This window comes from Cyanistes caeruleus, chromosome 6 (assembly GCF_971803275.1).
Source record: "Cyanistes caeruleus chromosome 6, bCyaCae1.hap1.1, whole genome shotgun sequence".
Taxonomy (NCBI): domain Eukaryota; kingdom Metazoa; phylum Chordata; class Aves; order Passeriformes; family Paridae; genus Cyanistes; species Cyanistes caeruleus.
Genome location: NC_141706.1, coordinates 8,222,469 through 8,247,817, shown reverse-complemented (window position 1 = coordinate 8,247,817; position 25,349 = coordinate 8,222,469). Strand labels below are relative to the sequence as shown.

Sequence of the window (25,349 nt, the reverse complement as noted above, 5' to 3'; positions counted from 1 at the left end):
AAAAATGCTGCCCTTGTCACCATCTGACAGGATAATAGTACAGATCACTGATGTCCAGACTTCCTGCAGCCCTTCAGATGCCAAGTGAGAAAGGATTTAACTCCAGAACTGCTTGAAACAAGAAGGAGTAATGTAGATCAGGGTTTAAAAACATGTGAGGGATGTTACACACCAAATAACAGGAAAGGAGCTGTGAGCTGCCCACACGGGGTTAAAAGGCTTTCGGCTGCATATTTTGGAGTAATGTTTACTGCCAAAATATCACTCATCTGGTGAAACAGCACTGGCTGAGCCTCCACAGCCCCTTGAGCCCACAGAGCAACACAGGGGGAAGGCGAGGACCAGGGCAGGACACACTGGAGGAGCTGGAGTCAGGATCCTGGAGTCAGGAACAGGCTTCCTTACAAACACAAACATGCTGAGAGCACGAACAACTCCTGGATGTTTAACAAACACGTTTGAAATGGTCATTTTCAGGCTTGGTTTCCTCTTCTGAGCCAAGTAAGGGATGTGTGGAGGGGAGCGGGGGACTCAGACGTGGTGACAGCTCCAGCCACAGTGACAGCTCCAGCCACTGTCCCCCCCTGGGCCACAAGGACAGGTAGCACACACAGTTCTGGGTGGGAAAAGGCCTCCTGGCACCCCCTCTCCACTCCTTCTCCCCTCTCCACCAACATCCCAGATCTGGGGCTCCAGTGGGCAACACCCGGATCAGCCAGAGTTTAGAGGGTCCTGCTGGGTGACCTCTGGATCCATCCAGGTGCTGTGGGGAAGGAGACGCTCTGCCCTGCAACAGAAAAGCTTTGTGTGACATATGGGAATGGTTTCTTCCCAAATTATTTCAGGGAGCAGGTCTGGGCACTGCTGCCGTACCTTCCCACAGGGGAAAGCGCTGTCCCGACTCCAGCACAGCTTCCAGGGGGGATGCTGGAGGGTCCCGGGAGGTCTCAGTCACTTCCATCCTCATCTCCTCCCTGGTGATGGTGACCTCCAGCTTGTTGCCCAAGTAGGAGACGCTGGAGATTTTCAGCTTGGCAATATCGTCGGGAAAGGCGGGATCGAAGAGGAGGCCGGCCCTTGTGATCCTGGAAAGGCAGGAGCGTGTCGGGTGGGAATAGCAGGAGCCACGGAGGAGCCCAGCCCGGGGGCAGGGAGCAGCCACCTCTCCAGGCATCACCGCCTCATGCACACCAGAGGAGCCTGAAAGGGTCCTCGGTGCATCCAAGGATCTCTGGGCAGATCCTGAACGCACTGATGGAGCACCTGGTGAGGAGCTAACAGGGCCATGATTCCACAGCCCACCCCAAGACATTCCTGTCCCATTCCAGTTCCACAGCTGGGGCCTGGGGTTTCCATAGGGTTAGATTTCATATTAAAAAACACAACTCAACTCCCTGCTCCGGTTCAGAGCTTGGCTTCAGCAGCAGCTGTGCTGGCAAAACTTTGGGAATGCCCTGCTCCTCTCAGAGCAGGTGACCCTCAGACACCCACCTCAGCTCCCACTCCCATGGGATGGAAGGCTGGAAGCTCAGCACAGCTCTTCGTGCTCCTTCCCCAGAAACAATGGAGCAAACATCCTGGCTCTCCCTCCCTCCCTGAGCCAAAGCCAAGCTGCCTGTGTGGGCGTTTGGGTGAGGGAAAACAACGGCCCCTCTTGTCCCCGACCCAAATCCTGGCACACGAGAGCTCTCCACCAGCAGCTCCAGAACACTGAGAGGGCTTGAGGGACTGGAGAGGGCTCAAGGGAGGCCTGGGGAGCCCCAGTGCTGCACAGGATCCGTGTCCTAGGGCGGGAAAGGCAGGAGCACGGCTGCACAATGTCATCGCCACCTCTGGAATCTGGCCAGAGCCCCAAAGCCATGGCCTGAGCCTGTGCCACGAGGGACCTGACCTGGCACACACCGGGTGCCTGGAGACCTCCCAGCTCGGCCAAAGCCAAGATTTCCAGCTGGGAATACAGCAGCTCACACCCAGCTCCGGCAAAGAACGGGGTGGGTTTCCCAGCAGCTCTGGCCACACACACAGAGTGCAAATGCGTATTTAGGGCTGGAAGTTTTCACTGGGAATCAAAAAGCTTGATCCAGCCTCAATTAAACCAGGAATAGGCTGGAGAGACGGCGGCTCCAGGGTGGAAACCACCACAGCTCTGAAATTACATGAACAGCTCCATGTTTTCCCAGGATATTTTAAAGCTGAGGCGATGCCTGCCCAGCGCTTCCCTCCAGGGAGGCTCCCGGAGCCACATGTCAGCAGGGAGGCCACAGTGAGGCTGCAGGAGGTGTTTCCTCACCACATCCAAAGGAGACAGGATGATCTTGCTGCCAAACCAGAGAAGAGGTTTAGGGAATGGCATTTTGCTGCCCAAATGTGACCTGTAATGAGCCTCTTACCTGTTCCAAACTTCGTTCCAGCAAAACAGGGATATTTCAAGGGACAAGTGGTTGCTTGGGAGTTAAAAGTGACACAACAGGTCTCACCTGAACCCTGTGAAGCCGAAGAGGATGACCTGCAGGAATCCACCCATCCCTGTCAAGAAGTTCACGGCTCCCGACCCATCCGAGTTCTCCACCCAGACCTGCTCCAGCACGAGGAAGAGATGACGCAGGAGTTGGTTTGGGATGCTCCAGGCAGCTCTGTGGGTTTCCATCCCATTATCACCTGCCTGGGAGCAGGAGGGATCTGCAGCCCCGCCACTCACTTTGAAAGGCTCCGTGATGTTGCTGAAGCACTTTTCCAGCTGGCTCCAGGCTCTCTGCAGCTCCTTCAGCTCCAGCCAGCCCACGGCAAACATGCTCTGCCAGAGAGGGAAAGGTGACAGCGCGGTCCAGCAGCGTCACCTCTGCCACCCCTCCGACCCAGAGTGAACATTTCCAGTGAACATCCCAGCTCTGCACTGTCCCCTGGATGGATGGAGACACAATCCCAGGCTGGACTCTGCCCTCTCCTCACCCAGGTCATGGCTGGCCCGGCAGGGTCAGTGACGGGCTCGTACATCTCCAGGTCGTTCCTCCGGACCTCGGCACTCATGGGATGCATCAGTGGGAACCCCAGCAGGACCACATCTGCCTGTTTCACCGGCTCACCTGGGGACAGGGCTGGTCAGACGGGGAGCAGTTCCCAAATTTCCTAAGTTGTTGAGCCCACTGATGAAAAACAATCCAGTGAGGCAGGAAAACCACCCCAAGCCCAGCTTCTTGCACTACTGCAACAGCAGGGACTCTTCTTTTGCCATTCCCAGGTCTGAAACGGTTGGAATTCTGATCCTTCCAGGATTAAAAGTGTGAGCCATGGCTGCTGCTGCTGCCTCTCCACTCACCTGGGCTGTAGCCATCGTACTCAGGGTGATATTTCCTCTCCTCATCAAAGGGCACTTTGATTTTCCTGGCTCGGTCCTCCCATTCCTCTGGCACTGGGAGCAGCAGGTCCCGAGCCATGTCAGTGGCAAAATTTAAGCTGGGAAGAAAGAGGTACAAGGTTTTATGTCAGGGATGGGTGACAGTGAAAGGAGAGAGGGGACAGAAGGAGCTGCAGAAAAAGCTGCTGTGGAAGAACAAGGGGCAGAGATTGAGTCGGGGTAACAGCTTCCATCAGGGAGCTGGGAGCGCGTTCCCCTGGCTGTGGATGTCTCCAGCTGGCTAACAGCATAGACACCCATGGAATGCCAAGGGAGAAGCCCTGCTGTGAATGGAGATCCCTCTCATGTGGACACTACACAGGTTGGAGGAGCCAGGGGAGCCCCCACTCTTCCTCTGACTGCAGAGGGGTGACAGGGAGAGGGGTGTGAGGAGAGGGAGGAAGGATCCCCTCGGGAGCCCCACTGCTCCCATCCCTGCAGAGTGCCAGGTGGAAGAGCAGACAGCCAGGCCGTGCTTCCAGGTGCTCCCAAGAGGAATTCCAAACGTTACCTGCGCCGGGCCACGGCATTGGTGTAAGCAGAGTTATCCACCTGGCTGTGGTACTCATCTGGGGGCATGACACCTGGGGGGACAGGAGGGGACACCTCAGCACACCCCGTGGCTCTGGGCCCCTCCTCAGGGACACAGCTGGAGGAAGGGGACCCTCCTGCCCATCCAGATCCTGCTGGCAGGATCCCACAATCCCAGTGGGATGCTCAGTGGTGATGCAGGGTGCTTGGGATACAGCTCTGGCTGGTGCACACAGGCACCTCATCCTGAGGGCATCCTGAAGGGGACCTTCAAGTCATGGAATCCCAGGGTGGTTTGGGTTGCCTTAAAGCTCATCCAGCTCCACACCCCTGCCATGGGCAGGGACACCTTCTGCTAGACCAGATGGCTCTGAACCTCTGCTTTCTGCCGCACTCCCATGGCAGGGGTACCTCTGATGTGGTAGAGCTGCTCCTCCTCACTCCACACCATCCTGCTGCACCAGTACTGAGCCACAGCCTCCACCAGCTCCCAGCCCCCGTCCTCCCGGAACAGCTTCTGGTCCTGGGGCAAAAACAGCGGCATGAGGGAGACTCCACCAGACCCAAAGTCAGCAGGAGGATGGAGAGGAGCTCTGAGGAGATGGAGGGAGCAGGAGGAAAGACTAGCCTGGTTTGAGCCAACAGGATGTTGAGACGCCCACAGGAGCAAGGACAGAGAAGGCAGGGCTGCAGGAGGGAGCCTGCAGAGCAGAGAGAGCAGAGTTCCTCAGGGAAGGGACAGTGACAGTCTCCAGGTGTCCTGCCACTGGGCCATCGGGTGAAGCACCCTCCCTTTACCTGCGTGGTGCAGTAATACTGCTCAAAGGCCATCAGGACATCCCCGGTGACATGGATTTCCTGGGCTCCGTAAATCTCCTCAGGACACACTTCCCGGCCAGTGGCTGCGCTCTCCCACGGGAACTTCGCGCCCTGCCAGGAGAAGGCATTCCTGAGCACATCACCTTGTGCTGCACCCCGCTGAAACAGCCCGGCATCCCTGGGGACAGGGGCTGGTGCCACCCCAGCCCGGCATCCCTGGGGACAGGGACTGGTGCCACCCCAGCCCGGCATCCCTGGGGACAGGGACTGGTGCCATCCCAGCCCGGGATCCCTGGGGACAGGGGCTGGTGCCATCCCAGCCCGGCATCCCCCTGGGGACAGGGACTGGTGCCATCCCAGCCCGGCATCCCCCTGGGGACAGGGACTGGTGCCACCCCAGCCCGGCATCCCCCTGGGGACAGGGACTGGTGCCACCCCAGCCCGGGATCCCCCTGGGGACAGGGACGGTTGCCACCCCAGCCCGGCATCCCCCTGGGGACAGGAGCTGGTGCCACCCCAGCCCGGGATCCCCCTGGGGACAGGCGCTGGTGCCACCCCAGCCCGGGATCCCCCTGGGGACAGGCGCTGGTGCCACCCCAGCCCGGCATCCCTGGGGACAGGGACTGGTGCCACCCCAGCCCGGCATCCCTGGGGACAGGGACTGGTGCCACCCCAGCCCGGCATCCCTGGGGACAGGGACTGGTGCCACCCCAGCCCGGCATCCCTGGGGACAGGGACTGGTGCCACCCCAGCCCGGCATCCCTGGGGACAGGGACTGGTGCCACCCCAGCCCGGTGTCCCTGTCCCACCTCGTAGCCCTGTTCCTGCGCGTTGCGCCTGGCGCCCTCCAGCGTGCGGATCCGGTACTGCAGGATAGCGCGGGCAGCCTCGGGATACAGCTGCAGGATATTCGGGAACATCCAGGTGTCCTGCGGGGAGAGATCGGCTCAGGGGGAAGCATCTAAATGCTCCCGCCAGCTCCACCCTTCAAGTACACGCTCATCCCGATGGAAGGATGGAGCCTTCTCCATCCGTGCTGAAGGAGGGTCTGCTCCATCCCGATGGAAGGATGGAGTCTCCTCCATCCCACTCGCCGTGCCGGGGCCCCAGGTGAGCACGGCCCCCCTCACCTGGTCCCAGAAGACGTGTCCCCAGTAGTCCTCGCCGCGGGTGCCGTTGGACAAGCCGCCGGGGCTGATGCCATGGAACAGGACCGCGGGGCTGTCCCGGGCCGGGATGGCGCTCAGCAGGTAGTAGAGGCAGCCGTGGAGCGCCTGGCGCAGGGCCAGGGGCCCGTCCAGCTCCACGGAGCATCCCCGGCGCAGCGCGGCCCAGGCGCGGACGTGGGAGCGGTGCAGGGAGCCCGCGGCCAGCAGGGACAGCCCCGAGCTGAAGCTGCGCTTCGCCTCCTCCTCGCTCCCGGCCACGGCCGTCAGGAACTCCCAGCGCCGCTCCCGCTCCTCCCCGCCCAGCGTCAGCGAGCGCGGGATGGGGGTCCACAGCATGTGGACAGTGGGACGGGGGCCCCCCTCCACCTCGGGAACCAGCGTCTGCCCGGAGATGTAGCTGCCGGAGACGGGAAGCGATTGAGGAAGGTGTTTATTCCCAACGTGCCATCTTACCCTACCCTCCGGCAGTGGGAAGCCATCGCAAATGGTCTCCGGCCCCAGGAATCCGGTTCTAAAGGTCATCACCTCACTTCTCTGGAATCACATCTAGCCCCTGTCACCTTCACTGCTCTCACACATCAGTGTGAGGGATAATTCTGCAGTTCGAAGTAATAAAAATGTTTCTATGTTTAATTTCAGGGGATTTTTATACACCTGCCAGGATGGAGCAGGTGTGCAGAAGCCTCCAAACCCCTCACCATTCCAGCCCCATACCCCTCACCATTCCAGCCCCATACCCCTCACCATTCCAGCCCCACATCCCTCATCATTCCAGCCCTACACCCCTCACCATTCCAGCCCTACACCCCTCACCATTCCAGCCCCACACCCCTCATCATTCCAGCCCCACACCCCTCATCAATCCAGCCCCACACCCCTCACCATTCCAGCCCCACATCCCTCACCATTCCAGCCCCACACCCCTCACCATTCCAGCCCCACACCCCTCACCATTCCAGCCCCGCTCCAGCCTTACATCTGCAGTTTATTCCTCAGGGGAGAACAGGGCACTGTGCCTCTACCCATGGAGGGTGGGCTCAGGGCAGGGACCCCCGTCCCCCACACTCACTGCGCCCCCTGGAAGTCTGGCCCTGGGGTCAAATCCAGGTCCTGGCTCTGTGGCACGAACAGGCTCTGGAGCTGGATGGTGATGGGATGTGTGGAGCCATCCGAGCGCCGGATGGTGATGCTGAAGGCCATCAGGTGCACCAGGGAGTGGTGGGCGTAGAGCTGGTGGGTGGCCGTGTATCCAGGGCACTGAATCGTATGGCTGAAGGTCCCTGTAAGCACAGCCAGAGCCACCGGCCTTTGGAAAGATTTGGATTGATGCCTCTGGCCTCTCCACCGGTTCCCACTGGCCAAGGAATTGCTTTTCCCGGGTCCAGATCCAGTTGTGGACTGGACAACGCCGCTGACAGCGAGCCGGGCCAAGCTGCTGAGGGATGGTCTGTGCCATCAAACATTTTACCAGGCTCCGTGATTAAACACTGTCTGCCGAGCCTGGCCCCAGCTGGGATAGAGCTACAGCCCGAAAATCACTTATTCCCACACAAAAGGGGAATTTTCCGCTTGTTCCAGAGGAACAGCACCCCGAGGCGAACGGAGAATGAGACGAAGGAAGAGGCGGCTGAGCAGAAGAGGCGGCAAAAGCAGAGAGAGCCAGGCAGAGCGGCCAGGGGAGGTGCCGGCTCCCTGCTCACCTGTCCAGGTGTTGAGGGTGAAGCTCTCGGCGGGGCTGCAGGCGCCGGGCGCTGCCATGCGCAGCCCCAGGGGGCTGGGGACATCGGCGCGGTGCGTGTCCCCCGCGGCCCCGCTGTACACTCCGGCGGCGTGCAGGATGTCCCGGAACACGCGGGTGCCCAGGAAGGTGTTGCTCACCGTGGGCAGCAGCCGCGGGTCCCCGGGCAGAGCCGTGGCCGTGAACACGCCGGGGTCGCCCTCGGCCATCGCCGCTGGCCACACCTGCGGAGCCGCGGGGACGGGATGAGGGCTGAGGGGACAAAGCGCTGGCCCGCTCCCCGCCAGCCCCCGCCTGCCACCAGCGGTCTCTGCCCCTTTTAGTGTCCCCTCTGGTCACGTCCAGAGGCTTTCCCCCATCCCAGCTCCCTCCCAGCCCCGGGGTGCATCCCATCAGCTCCTTCACCTCATCTCCAGCTGTCCCAAATCCTGACAGCTCACGGGCTTCATCGCTTCTCAGCCTCCTCCCTCTTCCTCTTCTGCTGCCGTTTCTCCCAACACACAAAGCCACCTTCCTTCCCCATCTGGCCTGCTCTTCCTCCCGGTGCTGTTTCGTGACATTTTGAAAAGTTCCTGACACTTCCTCCTCTCTCTCCCAGCGCACTGCACCCCTCTGTTCCCCCTCACTCCCGCATCTCCAGCTCAGCTTCCTGGGGCAGGACCTTCCTATTGCACCGATTTATACATAAAACTATGTTTATGTGTCACGTACAAACATACATATATATATATAATTACAGACTAAAGATATGTACAGATACGGACAGGCATAAGCAGCCCCTGACAAAAGGCAGCTGCAGCTGGCTCCTGGCAATGCCGGGCACAGGAAAAACACAGGAATGACGAAATGAAGCTGGGAGAGACTCTGAGCGGAGCTGGGAATCCAGCCAGGGTGACACAGGGGCAAGGAGGGTGCCCAGCCCCCAAATCCCCCCCTGACAGCAGCCGGATTGCAGGAAGGCTCAGGCTCAGCTGGGTTTCCTCGCTGAGACTGAACTGTGAGGAAAATCCTGCCTTCGGGAAAGTGAAAAATCCCGACCCAGCCCAAGCCCCGGGGTGCGGAAGGGAGGAGGTGGCTCTTGCCTTCTGTCCCGGGGCCGGATCAGCCTGTGCAGGCGGAGAGCTGCTGCAGGGAAGGACGGAAGTTGCCGAACCGAGAAAGAAGGAAGGAAATCGCTTTTTTTTCCCCGTCTCCTTAGAAAGAAATAGTTGGAAAAATGATCCTGGACAAGCAGCGGAGCTCAGTGCCCACGGAGGGAGGGCGGCAGTCCTGGGGCTGCCCTGTGCCTGGCAAGGAGGAACTGAAAGAGGCAAACCAAGTTGGATGATCTATGATCCCAAAGCTGCTGGCAGAGAGCCGGGTTAGCAGCACTCCCCACTGACCTCCCGCGTCCCCAGCCACGCTCTGACTCTTCCCCTCGCCTCTTTCCAGGGAGGACAAAAATTCCATCTGGACTTTAGCTTTGGCATGCTTTTCCAAGCCCTTTCCAGCCGGTCCCATCCTGGTGGGTCAGGGATCCAGGGCTGGAGCTGCAGCCAGGTGCCACCAGCCTTTCCAAGCGGCCACCAGCCCCGGTGCTCACCAGGATTATTTTATTGCCCGATCCAGCACTTACAGGATTGGCATAACACATCTGTCCTCCGCTGTAAATCCATGGGAAAGCCCCTATGGAGCCTGGCAGGGTCAATCCTACAATTGCCAATACCCCAGGGATGCCCTGGGGACACCCTGACAAAGGGCAGAGCCCGACCAGTAACACTTGCTCTACTCCTTTGGTACTCCAGAGTCTGATCCCAACTATGCCCCAGCAGGATTCATTCCCCCTTTGGTTTGTTCCTCACAAGCAGCTGCTGATTCCAGCACAGGCTGAGTCCATGACAAGGGCAGGAATATCCATCCCCTGATATCCATCCCCAGAGCAGCTGGGCATCCACAGGGGTTCTGGAGCACTGGATTCCTCCTAGAGCAGCCACTGGCACACAGGGATGAGCAGCTCCTTTCCCAGCAGATCCCAGTGGCACGCACCCCACTTCCTTCCCTTTATCAGAGGAATTTGGAAATAGCCCTTTCCAGAAAGTCCTTTCTCACTGAATGGTGTTTTGAGTGTTAAAAAGTTTATAAAAGCCCACAGAAGACGAGGTCCAAGGAGAGAGGAGCTCTGCTCCGAAGGAAGAGTTTTGCTCTAAGGGAAAGGCCCCTCCAAAAGGACGTCTTTGCTCTCCAGTAGAGTGTCTCAGTGTCCCCCTGTGCTGGCTGGGGACAGTTTTGGTCTCAGAGTCCTGCCCAGTACTGAGGGGAAAAAAAATCCCAAACCAATTAAGGGAAGAAAAATTAAGCAGAGAGCAATTGTGGAAAACCTGTCTGTGTCAGGCTGTTCCTCCCTGTGCCCCTGGAGCTGTGCCAAGGAGTGGCTGGGGGGTGGTGGCAGCAGTGACAGTGACAAGCTGGGCAGCTGCAGAGAGAGGAGCAGCAGGATCGCCCTGACAGCGCCATGAGGGGTTTCCAGAGGGGCTCCCAGCTCCTGGCAGCTGCACTCCGGATCAGCCGGGTCCCCCAGGCACAGCTCCGCTCCCACCCCCCCGAGCACCCACTCTCCGCCGGTGTGAGTATTCTGGGGGGGCTGAAAAAGTGGGAACACCCCACTTGAAAGGGCCCAAACCCTCTGTGTCAGGGCCAAATTATTTTGGAAGGGGGTGGAAGCAAAAGGGGAGGGGGAGGAAAAAAGGAATGTGCCCTCAGGCTCCAGCCCACACCCCCATGGTGTCCATGCCCTGCTCCCCACCTCTGGCTCCTGCTTCTGTTTGGTTTTGTCCTTTCAGGCCCTGCTTTAACCTTTGGGGTTTGGGGGACCCCTGCAGCCCAGGGCAAGGGGCAGCAGGGATGCTGGTGGTCCCTCAGACACAGACCTTGTTCCCCTATCCTGGGACAGTCATTCCAAAGGGGTGTCCCCACAGGCAAGGACAGGGGCTGCTGTCAGCACAGAGCCCAGAGTCCCTCTGACACTCCCCCTGTGGGGACAGTCCCCCCAAACCAGACCCTCCCAGGCTGGGTGAAACAAACTGGGAAAAAGGAGCGTTCCACCAAAATCCTGCCTGGTTCCCCCTCCGCCCCTTTTTTGGCGGTTTTCCCTCTGCTGCCTTTCCAGGGTCTTCAACAAAGGAGCTGCAGGTGCCTGGAGAGGCTTTTTCCAGGCAAATAAATCAAAGAAAGGCACCAGTGTGGGGGGTTAATGCTGTCCTGGTTGCACTGGGGAAACAAGGGGCTGCTGCCAGCTGCAATTCCCATCCCAAAGTCATCTGAAAGTCAGGAACACTGCAGGCCCTGGCCACAGCCTCAAGGTCATGCACTGCTCCAGCGTCCCAGAGAAACGACAAACCTGGAGAGCACCAGCTGGATCCACTGCCAGTGGGAACAGCTGTGCTCCCCAAACCTCCCTCCACAGCCCCAGGGCGGGTCCAAGGGACTGGGAAGAGCACAGGGAAGCGAGCTGGGTGTGTGGTGTTGGATGGCAGCATCCCGACAGCCCCCTGTGCCATGGCTGTGGCGCTGCCATCCCACTGATTCCCGCTCCTTGTCCCCCTCAGGAACAAGCCATCGCCCTCGCCATGATGTTCTCGTCCTTCCTGCTGCCCACAGGCTGGGTCCTGGCCAACATACACAACTACAGGAGCAGGCCAGAGTGAGGAGTGGCAGGAGCAGCCTGCTCCCTGCCGAGAGAATCCCGAGGGAAGAGGCCTCGGGACAGAGCCTCGCTGGGATGGAACCCCCCGAGCCTGCTCATTAAAATCCACCTTTGCATTCAACAATGGCTCCTTGGGTTTGCTCCATCCATGGGGGTGTCCGTAGGGAATGATCCAGAGCTCTGCCCGCTGTCCTGATGGCAGCATTCCCTCAAGGGCCGGCAGCAGGTTCCAGTGGGAAGCCACATTCCCTCGGGAGCCTCTGACACCTGCAGGGCTGGTGCACCCAGTCACCTCTCCTAGCACAAGCAAGGAAGCCATTCTAAGGTAAATTCCCGGCAGGAAAACAGTCAAAGGCTGGAAGTGACATTAAAAGGGTGCCACACCTGCCCACTACTGTCCTTGCAGGAAGGGCCTCTCCACCCACCACATCCCAAATTACCTGTGCCAGGGAAGCAGCCAGCAGAGGGAAGGTTTGGGTAGTGAGGGGTACTTCCAGGTATCCTGGAAAAACCTCTGGAGCTGTCACAGTTCCACAGATCTGACCCTCATTCCCAGGAGCAACTCAGAGCTTCACAGCCAGGAGAGCGCTCCCACAGCATGGGAACTGTCGGAATGCTCCTGGGAGAAGCTGTTACTGCTTCCCACAGTGGCATTCCAGGTTTTGGATGCTGATCTCAAGCCCCACAGGTCAATTACTCCAGTGGAGTTTCCTTTATTCCCTAAAGCATAGTGACAGCCATGGGAATGAGGGTGGGATCTGACACGGCACTGGGAAGGAGACTGCTCCTTTAAGCCTTCTCCTGTACTCGGCTATGAAATAAAGGGAATATTTTCCTGATCACAACGTTTACTTCTTCCACATGTTCTCCTGAAGTCAGCAAAAGTGGCACCAGGAATAAGCCCTGGAAGACAGGATACAGCAGGAATTGGGAAAAGCAAACCCACTGGCTGGGCAGGGAAGAGGCAGGCACTGGGAACTGAAGAACCCCAGGAGGGGTTCTTCCCCTCCTGGAATCCAGGAGGGAATTTCAGCCAGAAGGGCCTGGAGAGCATCAGGAGGGTGAGCAGGTAGAGATGCCAGCAATTCCACTTTGTCCTGTTTTCTGAAGTTTGTCTCCCTTGTGTGAGGTATCTCTGTACTCTGGGAGTCTGGCATCAGCCACATGCTCCCTTCCTTTCTCTTGCTGGATTTACACCCTCAGTCAAGACAGGAAAAATACAAAAATTCCAGCAGTGCCGTTTACTAATGACACCAGAGAACCAAACTGGTGAGGAAAGCTCCTGAATCCCAGCAGTGGCAAGGCCTGACCGTGGAAACACATTTTTAAAGGAATCAGCAGCAGCTCAGCTGCCAGGGATGGAGACAACACAGAATTCCCAAAAAGGGAAGGCAGAGACGTTTATTCCGGCAATGCCACTGCACCTCACCTGAGCACGAAGCGCTGGTGAAAGACAACCACCCCCTCAAGTGTATGGACACACCCACTAACCAGGAATCCCGGGAAAACCCTTGGATGGAGCAAACACTCCCTCTGCTGCAGATGAGGAGGGGCAGGGAGAAGCGGGGCCAGGGGAGGAATAGGATTTGGGGAAGATGGTTTGGGGAATGCTGCCTCAGGCTGCTGCAGGGGCAGGGGGAGAGGGCAGCGGGACAGGCTGTGTCCCCTAAGGCCAAGACCCCTTGGATCCTGCACTAGGATCCCACCCTCCTGCAGCAGCAGGAGGCAGGAGGGATCAGGAGCGATCCATCCCCCAAGGAGGGAGCTCTGGGATCAGGGATCAGAGCCATTTGTGCCAGCAGAGGAAAAGCTTGGCTCGAGCACCAAAGGGTCACACAGCAAAAGGCCACGTCCTCGTCCTCCTGCTCACCACATCCCAGGCTGCTCCCGCTCTGCCCACCCACCCCTCCATGGATTCAGTGCAGTCAGTGGTCTGAGTGCTGCCGGCCTCAGGAGCAGCAGGAATCACTCTCTCCTCTATGTCAGGATGTCGTGGGCTTGGTGCTCCACCAGCATCTCCATGCTCCGCACGTCCGTGCACCAGAACTCCAGGCGATCCTTCATCCCTTTGATCTGCAAGGCAAGGCCACAGGGACACAGTGCCTCAGCTCCTGGCAATGCCCACAGGTTCCTTCTCACACCTGAGAGCTCAAACCGCTTCTCAAAGCCCCACACACTGAGAAAGCGAGATGCACCACCCCTGGAAGCGTTCCACGCCAGGTTGGATGGGGCTTGGAGCAACCTGGGATAGTGGAATGTGTCCCTGCCCGTGGCAGGGGCATGGCACTGGATGAGCTTTAAGGCCACTCCCAACCCAAACCATCCTGGGATTCTGGGATTAACAGCTTCTACCAGCATATCAGCAAGGGTTAAACTGAAATGCACCAAAAGAATCATCTGCAGCTGGAATTCCAGTCACTCATTTTCGGGTTTCAAGGTAAAGACACCCTGCACTCTCTTTAAGTGTTACAAAGATGAACTTGAGAAGTTCAACAGCTCCATTACCATCCTGGACTTGTTTCTTCCCAAGAGGAATGTGCCTCCTACATCCCCAAAACTCCCAGAGATTGTTTCATTCATTTAGGAATGAGGCCTGGATCCTTCTGGAAAACACATCCATGGCTTCAGTGTTCCATGGTGTTTGTGCAGCTTCCACAGGGGACATGCCAGCCCTGTCCTGTTCCACCTCCTGGAAGGTTTCTGGGTGAAACACCCCAGGGGCAAAGCCAAGCCCCCAAGGAGGCTCATTCCCAGGCCATGACTCATCCCAGCTCCAGTGTCACTCCCAGGTCACCTCACCCTGGCCTAAGAGCTCACCTAAGAGCTGGTGGCCCTTACCTGCTGCAGGTCCAGCACCCGTGGCTGCACCCACGTCATGTGCACCCTCTTGTCCACCTCATCGATGCTGCCCTTCACCAGCCCCACTGAGAGCGCCTTCATCACCAGCAGCTCCACCTGGGAACACAGATAATCCTGGGAAATGACCTAGATCACCCTCTTTTCTCCCTGAGAGGAATAAAACTTGGCATATTCACATGAGATCCCCTGAGAAACCAGGGCTGCAGCTCTCACACCTGTCCCCTTTCAGGTAGCTGCCTTGAGACTCAGGACTTCAACACAGAGGAGTTCTTCTCCCTAAAACTGGATTTTAGGGTTTTCTAGTTTTTTTAGTTCTTTTTCCCTAAAACTAGATTTATTTTCTTTTCTCTGAAATCCACAGAAGAACAAGGCAATTGCAAAAAGCCAAAAGAGCCCAATTGTTCCCAAGCAGCAGGTGGGAGTTGGTCTCTTCTCCCAGGGACCAAGTGATAGGACAAGAGGAAATGGCCTCAAGCTGCATCAGGGGAGGTTCGGGTTGAACATCAAGAAGAATTTCTTCATGGGAACGGCTGTCAGGCCATGGAAAGGGCTGCCCAAGGAGATGTTGAAGTCCCCACCCCTGGAAGTGTCCAAGGAATGACTGCATGTGGAACTTCTGTGCTCTGGGCACAGGTTGGACTTGGTGATCTTGGAGGTATTTTCCAGCCTAAATGATTCTGGGATTCTGTGTGGTTCAGGTCCATTCAGGCAGTCTCAGAGCTCCAGAACCTGGACATTACCAAGGGTGTCTAACCCCAAACTCACCTCATTGACGGTGACTTTGGCACTCTTGGCAATCTCCTCAAAGGTCAGCTGGCGGTGGTTGGCCGGGCGGGTGAAAGTCATCTGAATCCAGGGGACAAACCAAAACCACAGGGTTTTAGGGATTCCCACAGCTCACAGAGCCTCTTCCAAGCTGCCCAGTCCCACACTGCACTGGCAACTGCATTTCTCATGTTTAACTCATCTTATCTCAAAAGAAGTCAAACAAGAATGATTTACAACAGTATAGTGTGGTGACAACAGAGCCTTCCAGTGACAGGAAGGGACTGTTTCAGGTTACCCACCGGGGAAAGGACCCTCACTCTTTGGGAAACAAAGATGTTTAACTGTGTTCTAAAAGTCTTATGTTACACTGGAACATACTCCAGACACCGTCCCTGAAGGGTTGCTCTCCCTCTCCTCCATATCACAGAACGGACACCTTCCACTATCCCAGGTTGCTCCAAGCCCATCCAACCTGGCCTTGGACACCTCTGGGGATGGGGCAGCCACAGCTTCTCTGGGCAGCCTGTGCCAGGGCCTCTCCACCCCCACAGGGAAGATATTTTTCCCAATATCCCACCTAACCCTTCTGTCAGAGAAGCCATTTCCCCGCCCTGTGTCCTGGCACTCCACGAGAGAGCCCCCCTGGACCTAGGGACAAGCAGCCCAGCACAAGGTGTCTTCCTTCATGGCACCTGCCTGTGGCTCCATCTACAGGCAAAATCCACACTGAACTTCCTGTATCCAGGAGTTCCTGCAGGTGAGTGACCAGACACACTGAGCACATCCCAGCTCACCTCCATGAGACACAACAGCTGGATCTTCTGCAGCAGGAGTGCTTCGTTTGCAGCCAGGTCAGGCTGTGAGGGGAGAAAAGGCACCAAATCAGGTCAGGATTACATTTTTCTCCCCATCCTGGGGCAGAACAACTTTACATACAGGAGTAAATCCCTGTGAAGGTTCATTTAGGAGGAAGGAGGTCACCACAGCCCATCCACCAGCCAGGAATGGTTCCAGAAAACAATCCAAGTGCCAGTGAACTCACAAATCCACTGCTATGCCAGTGATTCCTAGAGTAGCCAGTGCAGGTTAACATCCAACATCACTGTTTTCCCTCACACTTCCCAAAACAGGAGGGAAAACCACTGTTTTCCAACTGGAAGCACCCCAGAGGGAAGCCAAAAGAAAACTAATAATGTGTATCAAGATGGAATAACCACTCCTAGGCTCCAATCAGAATTGCACCAGTGCTCCAGAGCCAGGAATGAGGCAAAGGTGATTAAGACCACAGACTCCAGGTGTCAGGTGGAAATCCCAAGCCTGGGTCTTCAGCAGTCCCAGAGCCCTCACCTGCTGCCCCCAGGCCGACTTGAGGGCCTGGAAGGTCTCCACGTTGCCGCTGTTGAAGGCGAAGAGGGTGTCAATGAGCCACTGCCGGTCTGTGCTGCGCAGGGACTCCAGCACGGGGTGCATCAGCTGCAGGGGACAGGCAGGGGGGTGTCAGCAGGTGAAAAACAGCTCCTGGGGCTCCAGGGATGAAGGGGTGTGGCAGCACTCACCAGCTCCCCGAAGTTGTAGACGCCTTCTCCCAGCAGCCCAGCCAGCCCCAGGGTGAAGGCTCTCTCCTGCTGCTCTGATACTGGGGAAAAAAAAACCAGAACAAAAAGAATTTGGATTAAAAAAAGACCCAAGCCAAAACCACTATGGATAAAAAATACCCTAATCAAAAATAATTGGGATGAAAAAAAAGCGAAAAATAATTTGGATCAAGCACCACTTTGAGATCCATTGAGCCCTCTCTCACCTACATGAAACTATTCCCAGCCCTCATCTTCCCCCGTGCCACCTGAAATTCAGGAGCCTGCAGTAACCTCAGCAGAAAAGGGCTGATTTTTGAATCCAGAGTGAAGATTTTGGGGAATTGTAACAAACTTGTCCTTCTGGCAGGGCATTCCCCCTTTTTCCCCAGTGCAACTCAGGAGCAGGTCCTCAGGGGTCACTCCTCAGTCCAGCCAGACCTTGGATCCACCACGCCACAGCCGAAATGACAGGGAGGGAAAACCTCAGCCAGGGCACTTATTTGTGTTGGGGGGATGCAGCCGAGCGTGGAAAGTGGGATTTCCCCTGGAGAGGAGTTACCTGGCAGGTCCTTGACCTCGATGCAGCCCAGGAAGCGCAGCGCATCCTTGTAGTAGGCGGCGTGGTTCCCCACGGTCTGGTAGTACTTGCTGGAGAGGTCGTAGAAGCGGCTGTGCACTGATGTCACCCCAGGGAGGGTGTTCAGCATCTCTTCCACCTCCTCAATGGTCTCCTGGGAAGGAAAAGACCTGGCTCTTACAGCTCCCAGCTCAGAGGATGGCAGCCTTCCCAAGGGATCCTTGGTGACATCCTGGGCAAAGCCACCATCACTCCCACACCCTTCCCTGTGAGGGTTAAGAGGCTCTGGCACAGGCCCTGGAAGTGTCCAAGGCCAGGGTGGAGCAACCTGGTCTAGTGGAAGGTGCCCCTGCCCATGACTGGGTGATCTTTAAGATCCCTTCCAACCCAAACCATTCCAGGATTCCATCATCCAAACCCATCCCTCTGCAATTGCTCTAAGAGAACCAAAGCTGTGCTGCCTGAAAAATACAATTTCGGGTTTAAAAGGTGATTTTAAAACCAGCCAAGGATGACAAATCCCATGTGCCTTGTGCAGGTAACACCTCCAAAGGTCACTGTGAGCAGTTCCCACATCCTGGTGAGCTCACAAGCCCCTCAGGGCCGGGAGCTGGGATAACCAAGGAACGTCACAGCACCCCAAAACTCCCCATCCCAGGCCACCCCTCACCTTGGTGACCTGCAGGTCCCCAATGTTGAGCTTGAGGGCCCCAATGGCTGTTTTGCACAGGATCACGGCCTCATCGCTGCTCTTCACCTGCAGGGACACAGGGACCTGTTCAGACTCACCTGCAGCCAGGTGTGCTCCAGGGGCTGGATAAATGTCACCTGTGACCGTATTCCATCCCTGTGGAAAGGTGCTGTTCTCCAGCACAGGTGACACACATGCCAGTGACTCCTGGCCTGCTCAGAGGCAAAACACACCAAGAACAACTTCCAGCGTACCTTTTCCCGGGTCTTTTCCAGAAAAGTCAGGGCCACATTGGGATCTGGAACAGAGGGAAAAATAGATTTAAATGAGCAGCTCTCATGAAGCTAAACCTCACCTACCAAGACACCTTTTACAGGATTCCTGAAGGCTGGAATATAGGTTTTCCATGGTGTACCCACCCTCAACCTGCAGCAGGTTCTGCCAGGTAAGCCAGCCTTTTCCTCACCAACCACCTCTGAAGGGAAGCTGTGGACTTCCTACTCCAGGGATTAACAATAACTTAAGCTTTTTAATCTTTTTAAGCCAGCACTTTCCCTTCCCCACACAGCAGAAGCAAAAAAACTTCCCATCCAAGATTGCCCTGTCCCTGGCCGCATTCCAGAGGTAACAACAGGGCAGGGAAGAGGGGAGGACACGCACCTGTCATCTGCCGGACCACGTGCAGGATAATCTCCACCAGGGACAGGGGGTTCACCCTGCAGGGAGCAGCTCAGAGTCAGCATGGGTCCCCCCCAGGCCCCCCCAGGTGACCCCCAAGCCCTCCCAAGTGACCCCCAAGTCCCCACCAGGTGGCTCCCAGTAACTCACCTGTGCTCAAACTCGCTGATGAAGTTCTCATAGAGCTGCAGGGACAAGGACAGGGACACTCAGGGCAAAGGAAACCCCGGTTCAGAGCTTCTCACCATATTTCCTCTCTATTCCAGCTCATTTGAACATCCCTGGAAATGCTGGACAGGGCTCTGAGCCAATTGGGCTAGTGGAAAGGGTCCCTTCCAGGGAGGGTGGAACATGATGATCCTCGAGGTCTCTTCCAACCCAGACCATTCCAGGATCCTATGATTTTTCCAGAAAATCGGGCATCCCGTACAGAAATCCCAGCACTGTTCAGAACCCAGAACTGCTCATTTTATCTAATTCTAGCCCCACAGGCTTCTTCCAGTGAAAACCCATCCCGCACTTCCAAACCTCTTGCTAAAGCATGGAATGAAAATAAAAAATAAAAAAAAAATCCCCCTGAAACTGCCCAAAATAAAAATTTTAGATGAGTGAAGAATCGCTTTGAAGCTTCTGAACCCGAGACATTTGATTTTAGCAGAATTTTCACACAGTCGCCAGTGCAAACACCCCGGGAGCTGAACCCACCCTGGTTAGCAATTCTCCAAGAGAATTAGGAAAGAGAAAACCCACAGGCCGAGTTTTTCCTGGTACACATAAACAGCAAAGCTGGGAAGAGCGCGCTCACCTTGATGAGCCCATCTCCCTGGGCGAAGCAGGGGTCCTGCACGAAGTCCAGCACCTGCAGGGTGAGCTGGTGCCACAGCCTAGGGACACAGAACACCCCCGTGAGCCCAAGAGCGCCGGACCGAGCCGAGCGCACCGTGCAGCGCCTGACGAGGGCGCGGATCGGGGGAGAACCGGGGGCTGGCACCCCCTGACAGGGACAAACACCGCCGGAGTCACCTCCCGGCCGACAAACGAGGCGGCTAAAGGGACGCGGGTCCAGCGGGGCCCCGCGAGGGCTCCTCAGCCGGGCGGGCCCGGCCGCGCTCGGCTCCGGGAGCCGGGGCGGGCGATCCCCCGCACCCCGTCCCCGCTCACTTCTTGTTGTAGAGCTCCTCGAGGCGGTGCCACACGGCGGCCTGGCCCGGCCCGGCGCTCTGGCTCTGCTGCAGGAAGCCCGGCACGTCCTTCATGGCGGCGGCGGGGCCCGGACGGAGCCGGGGCCGGGGCCGGGACCGGGACGGGGCCGGACGGGACCGGAGCGAGGAGGCCGCACCGTCCCCGCCGTGCGCACTCACTTCCGGCCGCGCGGGGCACGCCGGGTACCGTAACGCCCCGTGCCCGCCGCCGCCGCGCACTCGCTTCGCGCCGGTCCCGCGGCGCCCCGCGGTCACCGCGGCAACGCCTCCAACCCCCGGGCCTTCCTCCGCCGCCTCTCCTCGCGCCCGCACCGCCGGAACCGCCGGAGCGGCCCCGGGCGGGGTGAGCGGCGGCGGGTGGCGGGAGCGCGGGCGCGCGCGCTCGCGGCAGTGCGGTAGCGGCGATGGAGCGCGGGGCGCGGGCGCTGCTGGCGGCCGGTGAGCGCCGGGGGCGGGGGGAGCCCCGGGACCCCCGGGCCGCCCCCAGCACCGCTCTGCTCTCTTGCAGCCTGGAGGAGCCTGTGGGAACGCGGGCCCTGCCATGGCGCCGGCGGCAGCGCGGCACGGGCCGCCCGGTGCGGCGGGGACGGGAAGGGGCTGGCCGGCGGCGGAGCCGGGAGGTAGGTGGGGAATGCCCGGCGGGGGCCTGGAGCATCCCTGCGGGAACGGGAGGACGGGAGTCGGTGTTGGGATGGGATGTGCTCCCGTGATGGGGGATGTCCCGTCGCCGTCTGAGCAGAGGCATCACCTTGTGAGGCAGGGCTGGCCCGGGAGCCTGGAGAGCAGGGCTCTGCCAGGGAAATATGTGTTTGCCAAACCTCCGAGTTCAGCTCCCCAGGATCCCGGTCTGACAGGGCAGAGCCGAGTCCTTGTGACAGCAGGGAAAGGCGGTGTGCTGTCACGTCCCTGTGACAGCAGGGTAAGGCAGGGTCACATTCCTGGGAAAGCAGAGCTGTATCCCTCTGACAGCAAGGAAAGGCGGTGCAGGGGCACCTCCCTAGGAAGACAAGTCACACATCCCAGGGAAGGCAGTGTTACATCTCTTGGAAGGCAGAGACAGCAGGCTAGGGCAGTGCAGTGTCACATCCCTGGGACAGCAGTGTCATGTCCCTGCAAAGGAACTGGCACATCCCAAGGAAGGCAGAGCTGACCACCCTGAGGCCTGGAGACACTTCCAGCTCTGTCCAAGCTCCTCGGGCTTGCCAAGCTCTCCTGGCTCTCCCCGTGCCTGGTCAGGACTGTGCACAATGCCCTGCTCCAGCAACACTAATTTTCTGGGAGAAGCTGTTCCCTGCTGCTAATGACTGTTCCCGAACTGCTAATGACTGTTCCCAGATGATAATGGCTATTCCCAGCCCAGCTGGGCACAGGGCTCTGATTCCTTTGGATGAGGACACACAGAGCCCAAGGGGGGAACAGGGAAATGACAGTGTCTCTGCTCACCTGGGCAGGGTGACATGTCATCCTGAGAGAAACTTGTTGAATTAGGGACACAGCAGTGTCTCCTGGATCCCAGAGGAATGCAAATCAACACTGAGACTGGTGATTCCCAGTGGGTGCAGCTTTGCGTCCATCCCTGTCCAAAAAAACCCTCTCACAGGAATACCGGTGATTTGGTATCTTAGATTCACATAAAGAATTGCAGAGGGACACATCTGCTCCAGGGTTTGGGTCAGACTAACAGCCAAGTGAAGTCAGTGAAGCCCGAGCACAATCCTGCCCAGAGAAGAGCTTTCTATAGAATTTTGGGATGATTTTCTCCCCTCTGAGCCAAAGTCAATGTTGGTTCTCTCAGTTCTGTGCTTCCCCCTGTGCCGAGCAGGATCCAAGGCTCCAGGCCCTTCTGTCTGAGTGCAGCTGCCAGAGGCATTTTGGGCAGGTGGGGAGGTGACAAGGGGAAGCAGAAGCTCACCTTGAAGGACGTGGCTGAGCTGCTCCGGAAGAAGGAATGTCGGCGCGTGGTGGTGATGGCTGGCGCCGGGATCAGCACGCCCAGCGGCATCCCGGACTTCAGGTGATGTCTCCATCCTCTGTGTCCTTGGAGGGCTGAGGTCTTGTCCATGGAAATGATTAACATGGGATGGGGCTGCCCAGGGAGGTGGTGGAGTCACCATCCCTGGAGGTGTCCGGGGAATGGCCAGACATGGCACTCGGTGCTCTTGTTGACAGAGTGATGATGCACCACAGGTTGATGATCTTGCAGGTCTTTTCCAACCTCATCGATCCTGGGATCCTGTCTCCAGCCCACTGCAGCCCCTCTCAGCTGCCCCCTGTCCCCACAGGTCTCCCGGGAGCGGCCTGTACAACAACCTGGAGCAGTACGACATCCCCTACCCTGAGGCCATCTTTGAGCTGAGGTATTTCTTCATCAACCCCAAGCCCTTCTTCACCCTGGCCAAGGAGCTCTATCCCGGCAACTACCGCCCCAATTCCGCCCACTATTTCCTCCGGCTGCTGCACGACAAGGGGCTGCTCCTGCGCCTCTACACCCAGAACATCGACGGGCTGGAGAGAGGTGAGCACCCTCTTCCCATCTCCAGCAGCAGCACCAGGAGTTGAGGGGAGAAGCAGGATTGGGGAGATGCACACAGGGAGGCTCTGGCTCAGTCCTTTCCCACACACTGTATTCCAGTGGCTGGGATCCCTCCCGACAAGCTGGTGGAAGCCCATGGCACCTTTGCCACTGCCACCTGTATGGTGTGTCAGAGGAACTTCCCCGGAGAGGACTTCAGGGTGAGTGGGTTCAGCTGGGCATCAACACAATTAACACAAGGAAGCATTAATTATTATAGTAATGACAGGTCCAAACCTGTTCTTTTGCCCTCGGGGACAAGAGGTTTATGGAGGGGACCGGGTTTGGGGTTGGGCATTGCTCTGAGGGCATGTGGTGGTTCTGAACCCCCCGTGACAGGCAGTTTTGGGGTCTCTCCCTTCAGGGAGATGTCATGGGGGACAGGATCCCTCGCTGCCCTGTGTGCACCGGAGTCGTCAAGCCTGACATCGTGTTCTTCGGGGAGCAGCTCCCACAGCGCTTTCTCCTGCACCTCACAGACTTCCCCATGGCAGACCTGCTCTTCGTCATCGGGACATCCCTGGAGGTCTGGGGAAAAGGCACATGGAAAACAGGGCCTGAAGGGGAGAGAGGGCTTAGAGCAGGCAAGAAAATGGATTAGGGATGTGAAATTTGAGGTGGAGGGTAAGAAATAGGGTGGAGATGCTCTGAGGGACCCTCTGGAGACCAGTTGGGCACCTGGAGAGCTGAGGACAGGCCACCAGGCAACTGGTGACACTGTGACCTCTTCAGAGCTGGGTCGGCTGAGCGGTTCCAAGCCGAGAATGCCGGGAACTGGTGCCCCTGGATGGGGTGACTGTCCCTGTGTCCCTTCGGTCCCCCCCTCAGGTGGAGCCCTTTGCCAGCCTGGCTGGAGCCGTGCGGAGCTCCGTGCCCCGGGTCCTCATCAACCGGGAGCTCGTGGGCCCCTTCTCGTGGCAGCAGCGCCACAACGACGTGGCCCAGCTCGGGGACGTGGTCGGCGGCGTCGAGAAGCTGGTGGAGCTGCTGGGCTGGAACGACGAGATGCAAGCACTGATCCAGAAGGAGAAAGAGAAGGTGGGAAGAGGCTCAGACTCCCAGCTCTCCCCTCAGCCTCTGTGTTCCCTGTGCTGTAGTTAATGCAGGGGAGTGGGTTTGTGCTTGCTGGGGTCACATTGCACAGAAAAGTGCAAAAAAAAACCAACCCAAACCTGAGTGCTGCTTCACAACCAGTGGGCCAGGGCACAGCGCTGTGGGCTGAATGTGTCTGTGGCAGACATGGAAGACATGGATCTGCCAGTCCTAGATGAACTAGGAACATGGAAAAGGACAGGATTTGGGCTGAAAGCAGTGACCCTCTCAGGGACTGAAAAGCTTCCAGTTACATCACCTGGTGTGTGATTTGTTCTCAGACAAGCTCTGTAGCTGTAGCTGGAGGTGCAGATTCCAGGAGGTGGGAGTAACCAGACACGAAATCCCCTTGGCCAGTAGTGCTGAGCCATGAGGCAGCAGAACCTCAGCACAAAACTGGGATGTTCCACAGGCAGCACTTCCCTCAGCTGTGAGGGGCTGGAAACCCTCGCTCCCTACAGTCCCTTCATGCCTGTGCTTCCACTTCCAGAGGTTCCTCTGGAGCAGTATGTAGGGAAGGGAGGCTCCAGTTGTGCTGAGACCCAACCAGTGCTGCTGTGGCCAGACAGGGAGTGGGGCTCCTGCTCCGGCTCCACTTGGCAGTGATTAATCCTTAAACAGACGTTTTTTCCCCACCATTCTCAAATCTGTAACCTTCTGGGATCTTCAAGAGTGAGAAATTGCAGGGGAACAAGCTCATAATTACTTGGAGCTCAGTGCTGATGTTAATTACTACATTCCTTTAGACCACTGGGAGGTTTTTTCCACATTTGACATAAAACACAGCAGTATTTTTTAGGCATACTTTGTCCAAATGTGCTTCATAAAATCTGCCTTCAAGACTGCAATTGTAACATCCACGGTGTTCTTCCCTCAGATTATGCGGCAGGAATGAGTAGGAATTCTTAGCCTTTTTTCAGTACCAACGTTTTGGGGAACAGCCAGCCAGCCCTTGGCTTGATGCTTGTGCTGCTCTGAATCCCTGAGGGATAATGCTGATGCCTGTGATAGAGGAAAACCAGTTGCTTGGAGTAACCTCGACTAGTGGGAAGTGTCCCTGTCCGTGGCCAGGGGTGGGACTGGAAGAGCTTTAAGGTTGCTTCCAAGCCAAACCATCCTTGGATTCCAGGATTCTGTCAAACCTGTGGGCATGGTGCTGGGGCTGGAATGTTTGATGCTCCCTGGCAAACTCTGTGGTCTCTGTTTCCAGCTGGATGCCAAGGATAAGTAGGAAGGTGCTCCTGTCGCCCCCTCAGCGCGTCACTTGAGGACATCCAGCCATGAGTGTCACCAGCAAATGTCCGAGGGCCTGGGGGCTCGTGCCAGTAAATCTGATGAACTCTGTGTCTGTAGTTGGCTGTTTGGATCTCCCTCCTTCTGAGCCATCCATCCCAGAGCCCCTCAGAGGCACTGGTTCCATGGAGCAGGAGCTGGAATACCATGAAGGTCAGGCCAGGACAGACTGGAGAGTATTTTCCAGCTCCCACTGGGCTGAGCATCCAGTTCCTGTCACAGCTCCTCCCCAGCCACTGTTCCCTTGGCTGTGATCCTCAGCTGCTGCAGGCTGTGTTTAGTCTTCCATGAAATCTCTGCTAATCAGGGGACAAGCCAGGAGCAGGGGGGCTGCCCTCCATTCCCATTCCAGCTCAAGCTGCTGGGGAATTTCTGAATCGCTGGAGGGTTAATTATTTAATAATAAAGAGAGATAATTTGTTTCTGGATATCACCTGAGGGTTTTTTTTTTGTAAAGTCACACCTTCTTCCCCACCACTGCTTCTTTCACCCGCTTTTTAATACCTTTTTTCTCCATTTCCCCCCTCACACAAGTGCCTTTCCGGGCAGTAGATGCCATCCTGGGGGGGTGGCAGTGTCACAGGGCTGCCGCCACATCCTGCTCTGTCCCACACCTGCCACAACACAATGCAGAGCCTGGTGGCACTTCCACACTGGAAATGGTGGGGACTTCATTTTTAACCATCCCCTGCTGCCCCCCAAAACAG

The 25,349-nt window shown here is 57.5% G+C and overlaps 3 protein-coding genes and 1 long non-coding RNA gene across 7 annotated transcripts; 2 read left to right on the top strand and 2 right to left on the bottom strand.

The window, feature by feature from the left end:
- Positions 1–109: 109 nt before the first annotated feature.
- PGGHG (protein-glucosylgalactosylhydroxylysine glucosidase) lies at positions 110–8,989 on the bottom strand. Of its 3 annotated transcripts, none has more exons than XM_023928657.2 (14): positions 8,734–8,989; positions 7,614–7,875; positions 6,983–7,193; positions 5,875–6,310; positions 5,554–5,673; positions 4,724–4,855; positions 4,337–4,448; positions 3,906–3,978; positions 3,317–3,453; positions 2,950–3,083; positions 2,699–2,794; positions 2,478–2,575; positions 874–1,085; positions 110–787 (listed from the first exon to the last, which is right to left on the bottom strand). In XM_023928657.2, the coding sequence occupies exons 2-14, from the start codon at positions 7,858–7,860 to the stop codon at positions 723–725; spliced, it is 2,073 nt and encodes a 690-aa protein (XP_023784425.2). In that variant the 5' UTR covers positions 7,861–7,875; positions 8,734–8,989; the 3' UTR covers positions 110–722. The 3 variants fall into 3 exon arrangements, with proteins under 3 accessions (XP_023784425.2, XP_086748212.1, XP_086748211.1); XM_086892086.1 differs by lacking the exon at positions 8,734–8,989 and adding an exon at positions 8,057–8,197 and having other exon boundaries at positions 5,875–6,690; positions 6,782–7,193; XM_086892085.1 differs by lacking the exon at positions 8,734–8,989 and adding an exon at positions 8,057–8,189.
- Positions 8,990–10,113: 1,124 nt separating this feature from the next.
- Positions 10,114–11,457, top strand: LOC111930587 (uncharacterized). The gene is made up of 2 exons (XR_002865242.2): positions 10,114–10,253; positions 11,236–11,457. It is a non-coding gene; the product is annotated as an uncharacterized LOC111930587 (long non-coding RNA).
- A 1,251-nt stretch (positions 11,458–12,708) lies between these two features.
- On the bottom strand, positions 12,709–19,979 carry PSMD13 (proteasome 26S subunit, non-ATPase 13). Its single transcript, XM_086892087.1, has 13 exons — positions 19,645–19,979; positions 19,289–19,367; positions 18,634–18,668; positions 18,466–18,521; positions 18,060–18,103; positions 17,785–17,871; positions 17,097–17,268; positions 16,517–16,596; positions 16,308–16,433; positions 15,755–15,817; positions 14,958–15,038; positions 14,172–14,288; positions 12,709–13,406 (listed from the first exon to the last, which is right to left on the bottom strand). Exons 1-13 carry the CDS (start codon positions 19,737–19,739, stop codon positions 13,311–13,313), a joined length of 1,131 nt encoding a protein of 376 aa, XP_086748213.1. The 5' UTR covers positions 19,740–19,979; the 3' UTR covers positions 12,709–13,310.
- SIRT3 (sirtuin 3) lies at positions 19,949–25,070 on the top strand. 2 transcript variants are annotated; one of them, XM_086892089.1, is made up of 8 exons: positions 19,949–20,028; positions 20,194–20,305; positions 21,508–21,699; positions 21,968–22,200; positions 22,318–22,418; positions 22,622–22,783; positions 23,086–23,295; positions 24,560–25,070. In XM_086892089.1, exons 3-8 carry the CDS (start codon positions 21,653–21,655, stop codon positions 24,578–24,580), a joined length of 774 nt encoding a protein of 257 aa, XP_086748215.1. In that variant the 5' UTR covers positions 19,949–20,028; positions 20,194–20,305; positions 21,508–21,652; the 3' UTR covers positions 24,581–25,070. The 2 variants fall into 2 exon arrangements, with proteins under 2 accessions (XP_086748215.1, XP_086748214.1); XM_086892088.1 differs by having other exon boundaries at positions 20,006–20,123.
- The last annotated feature ends 279 nt before the right edge of the window (positions 25,071–25,349 follow it).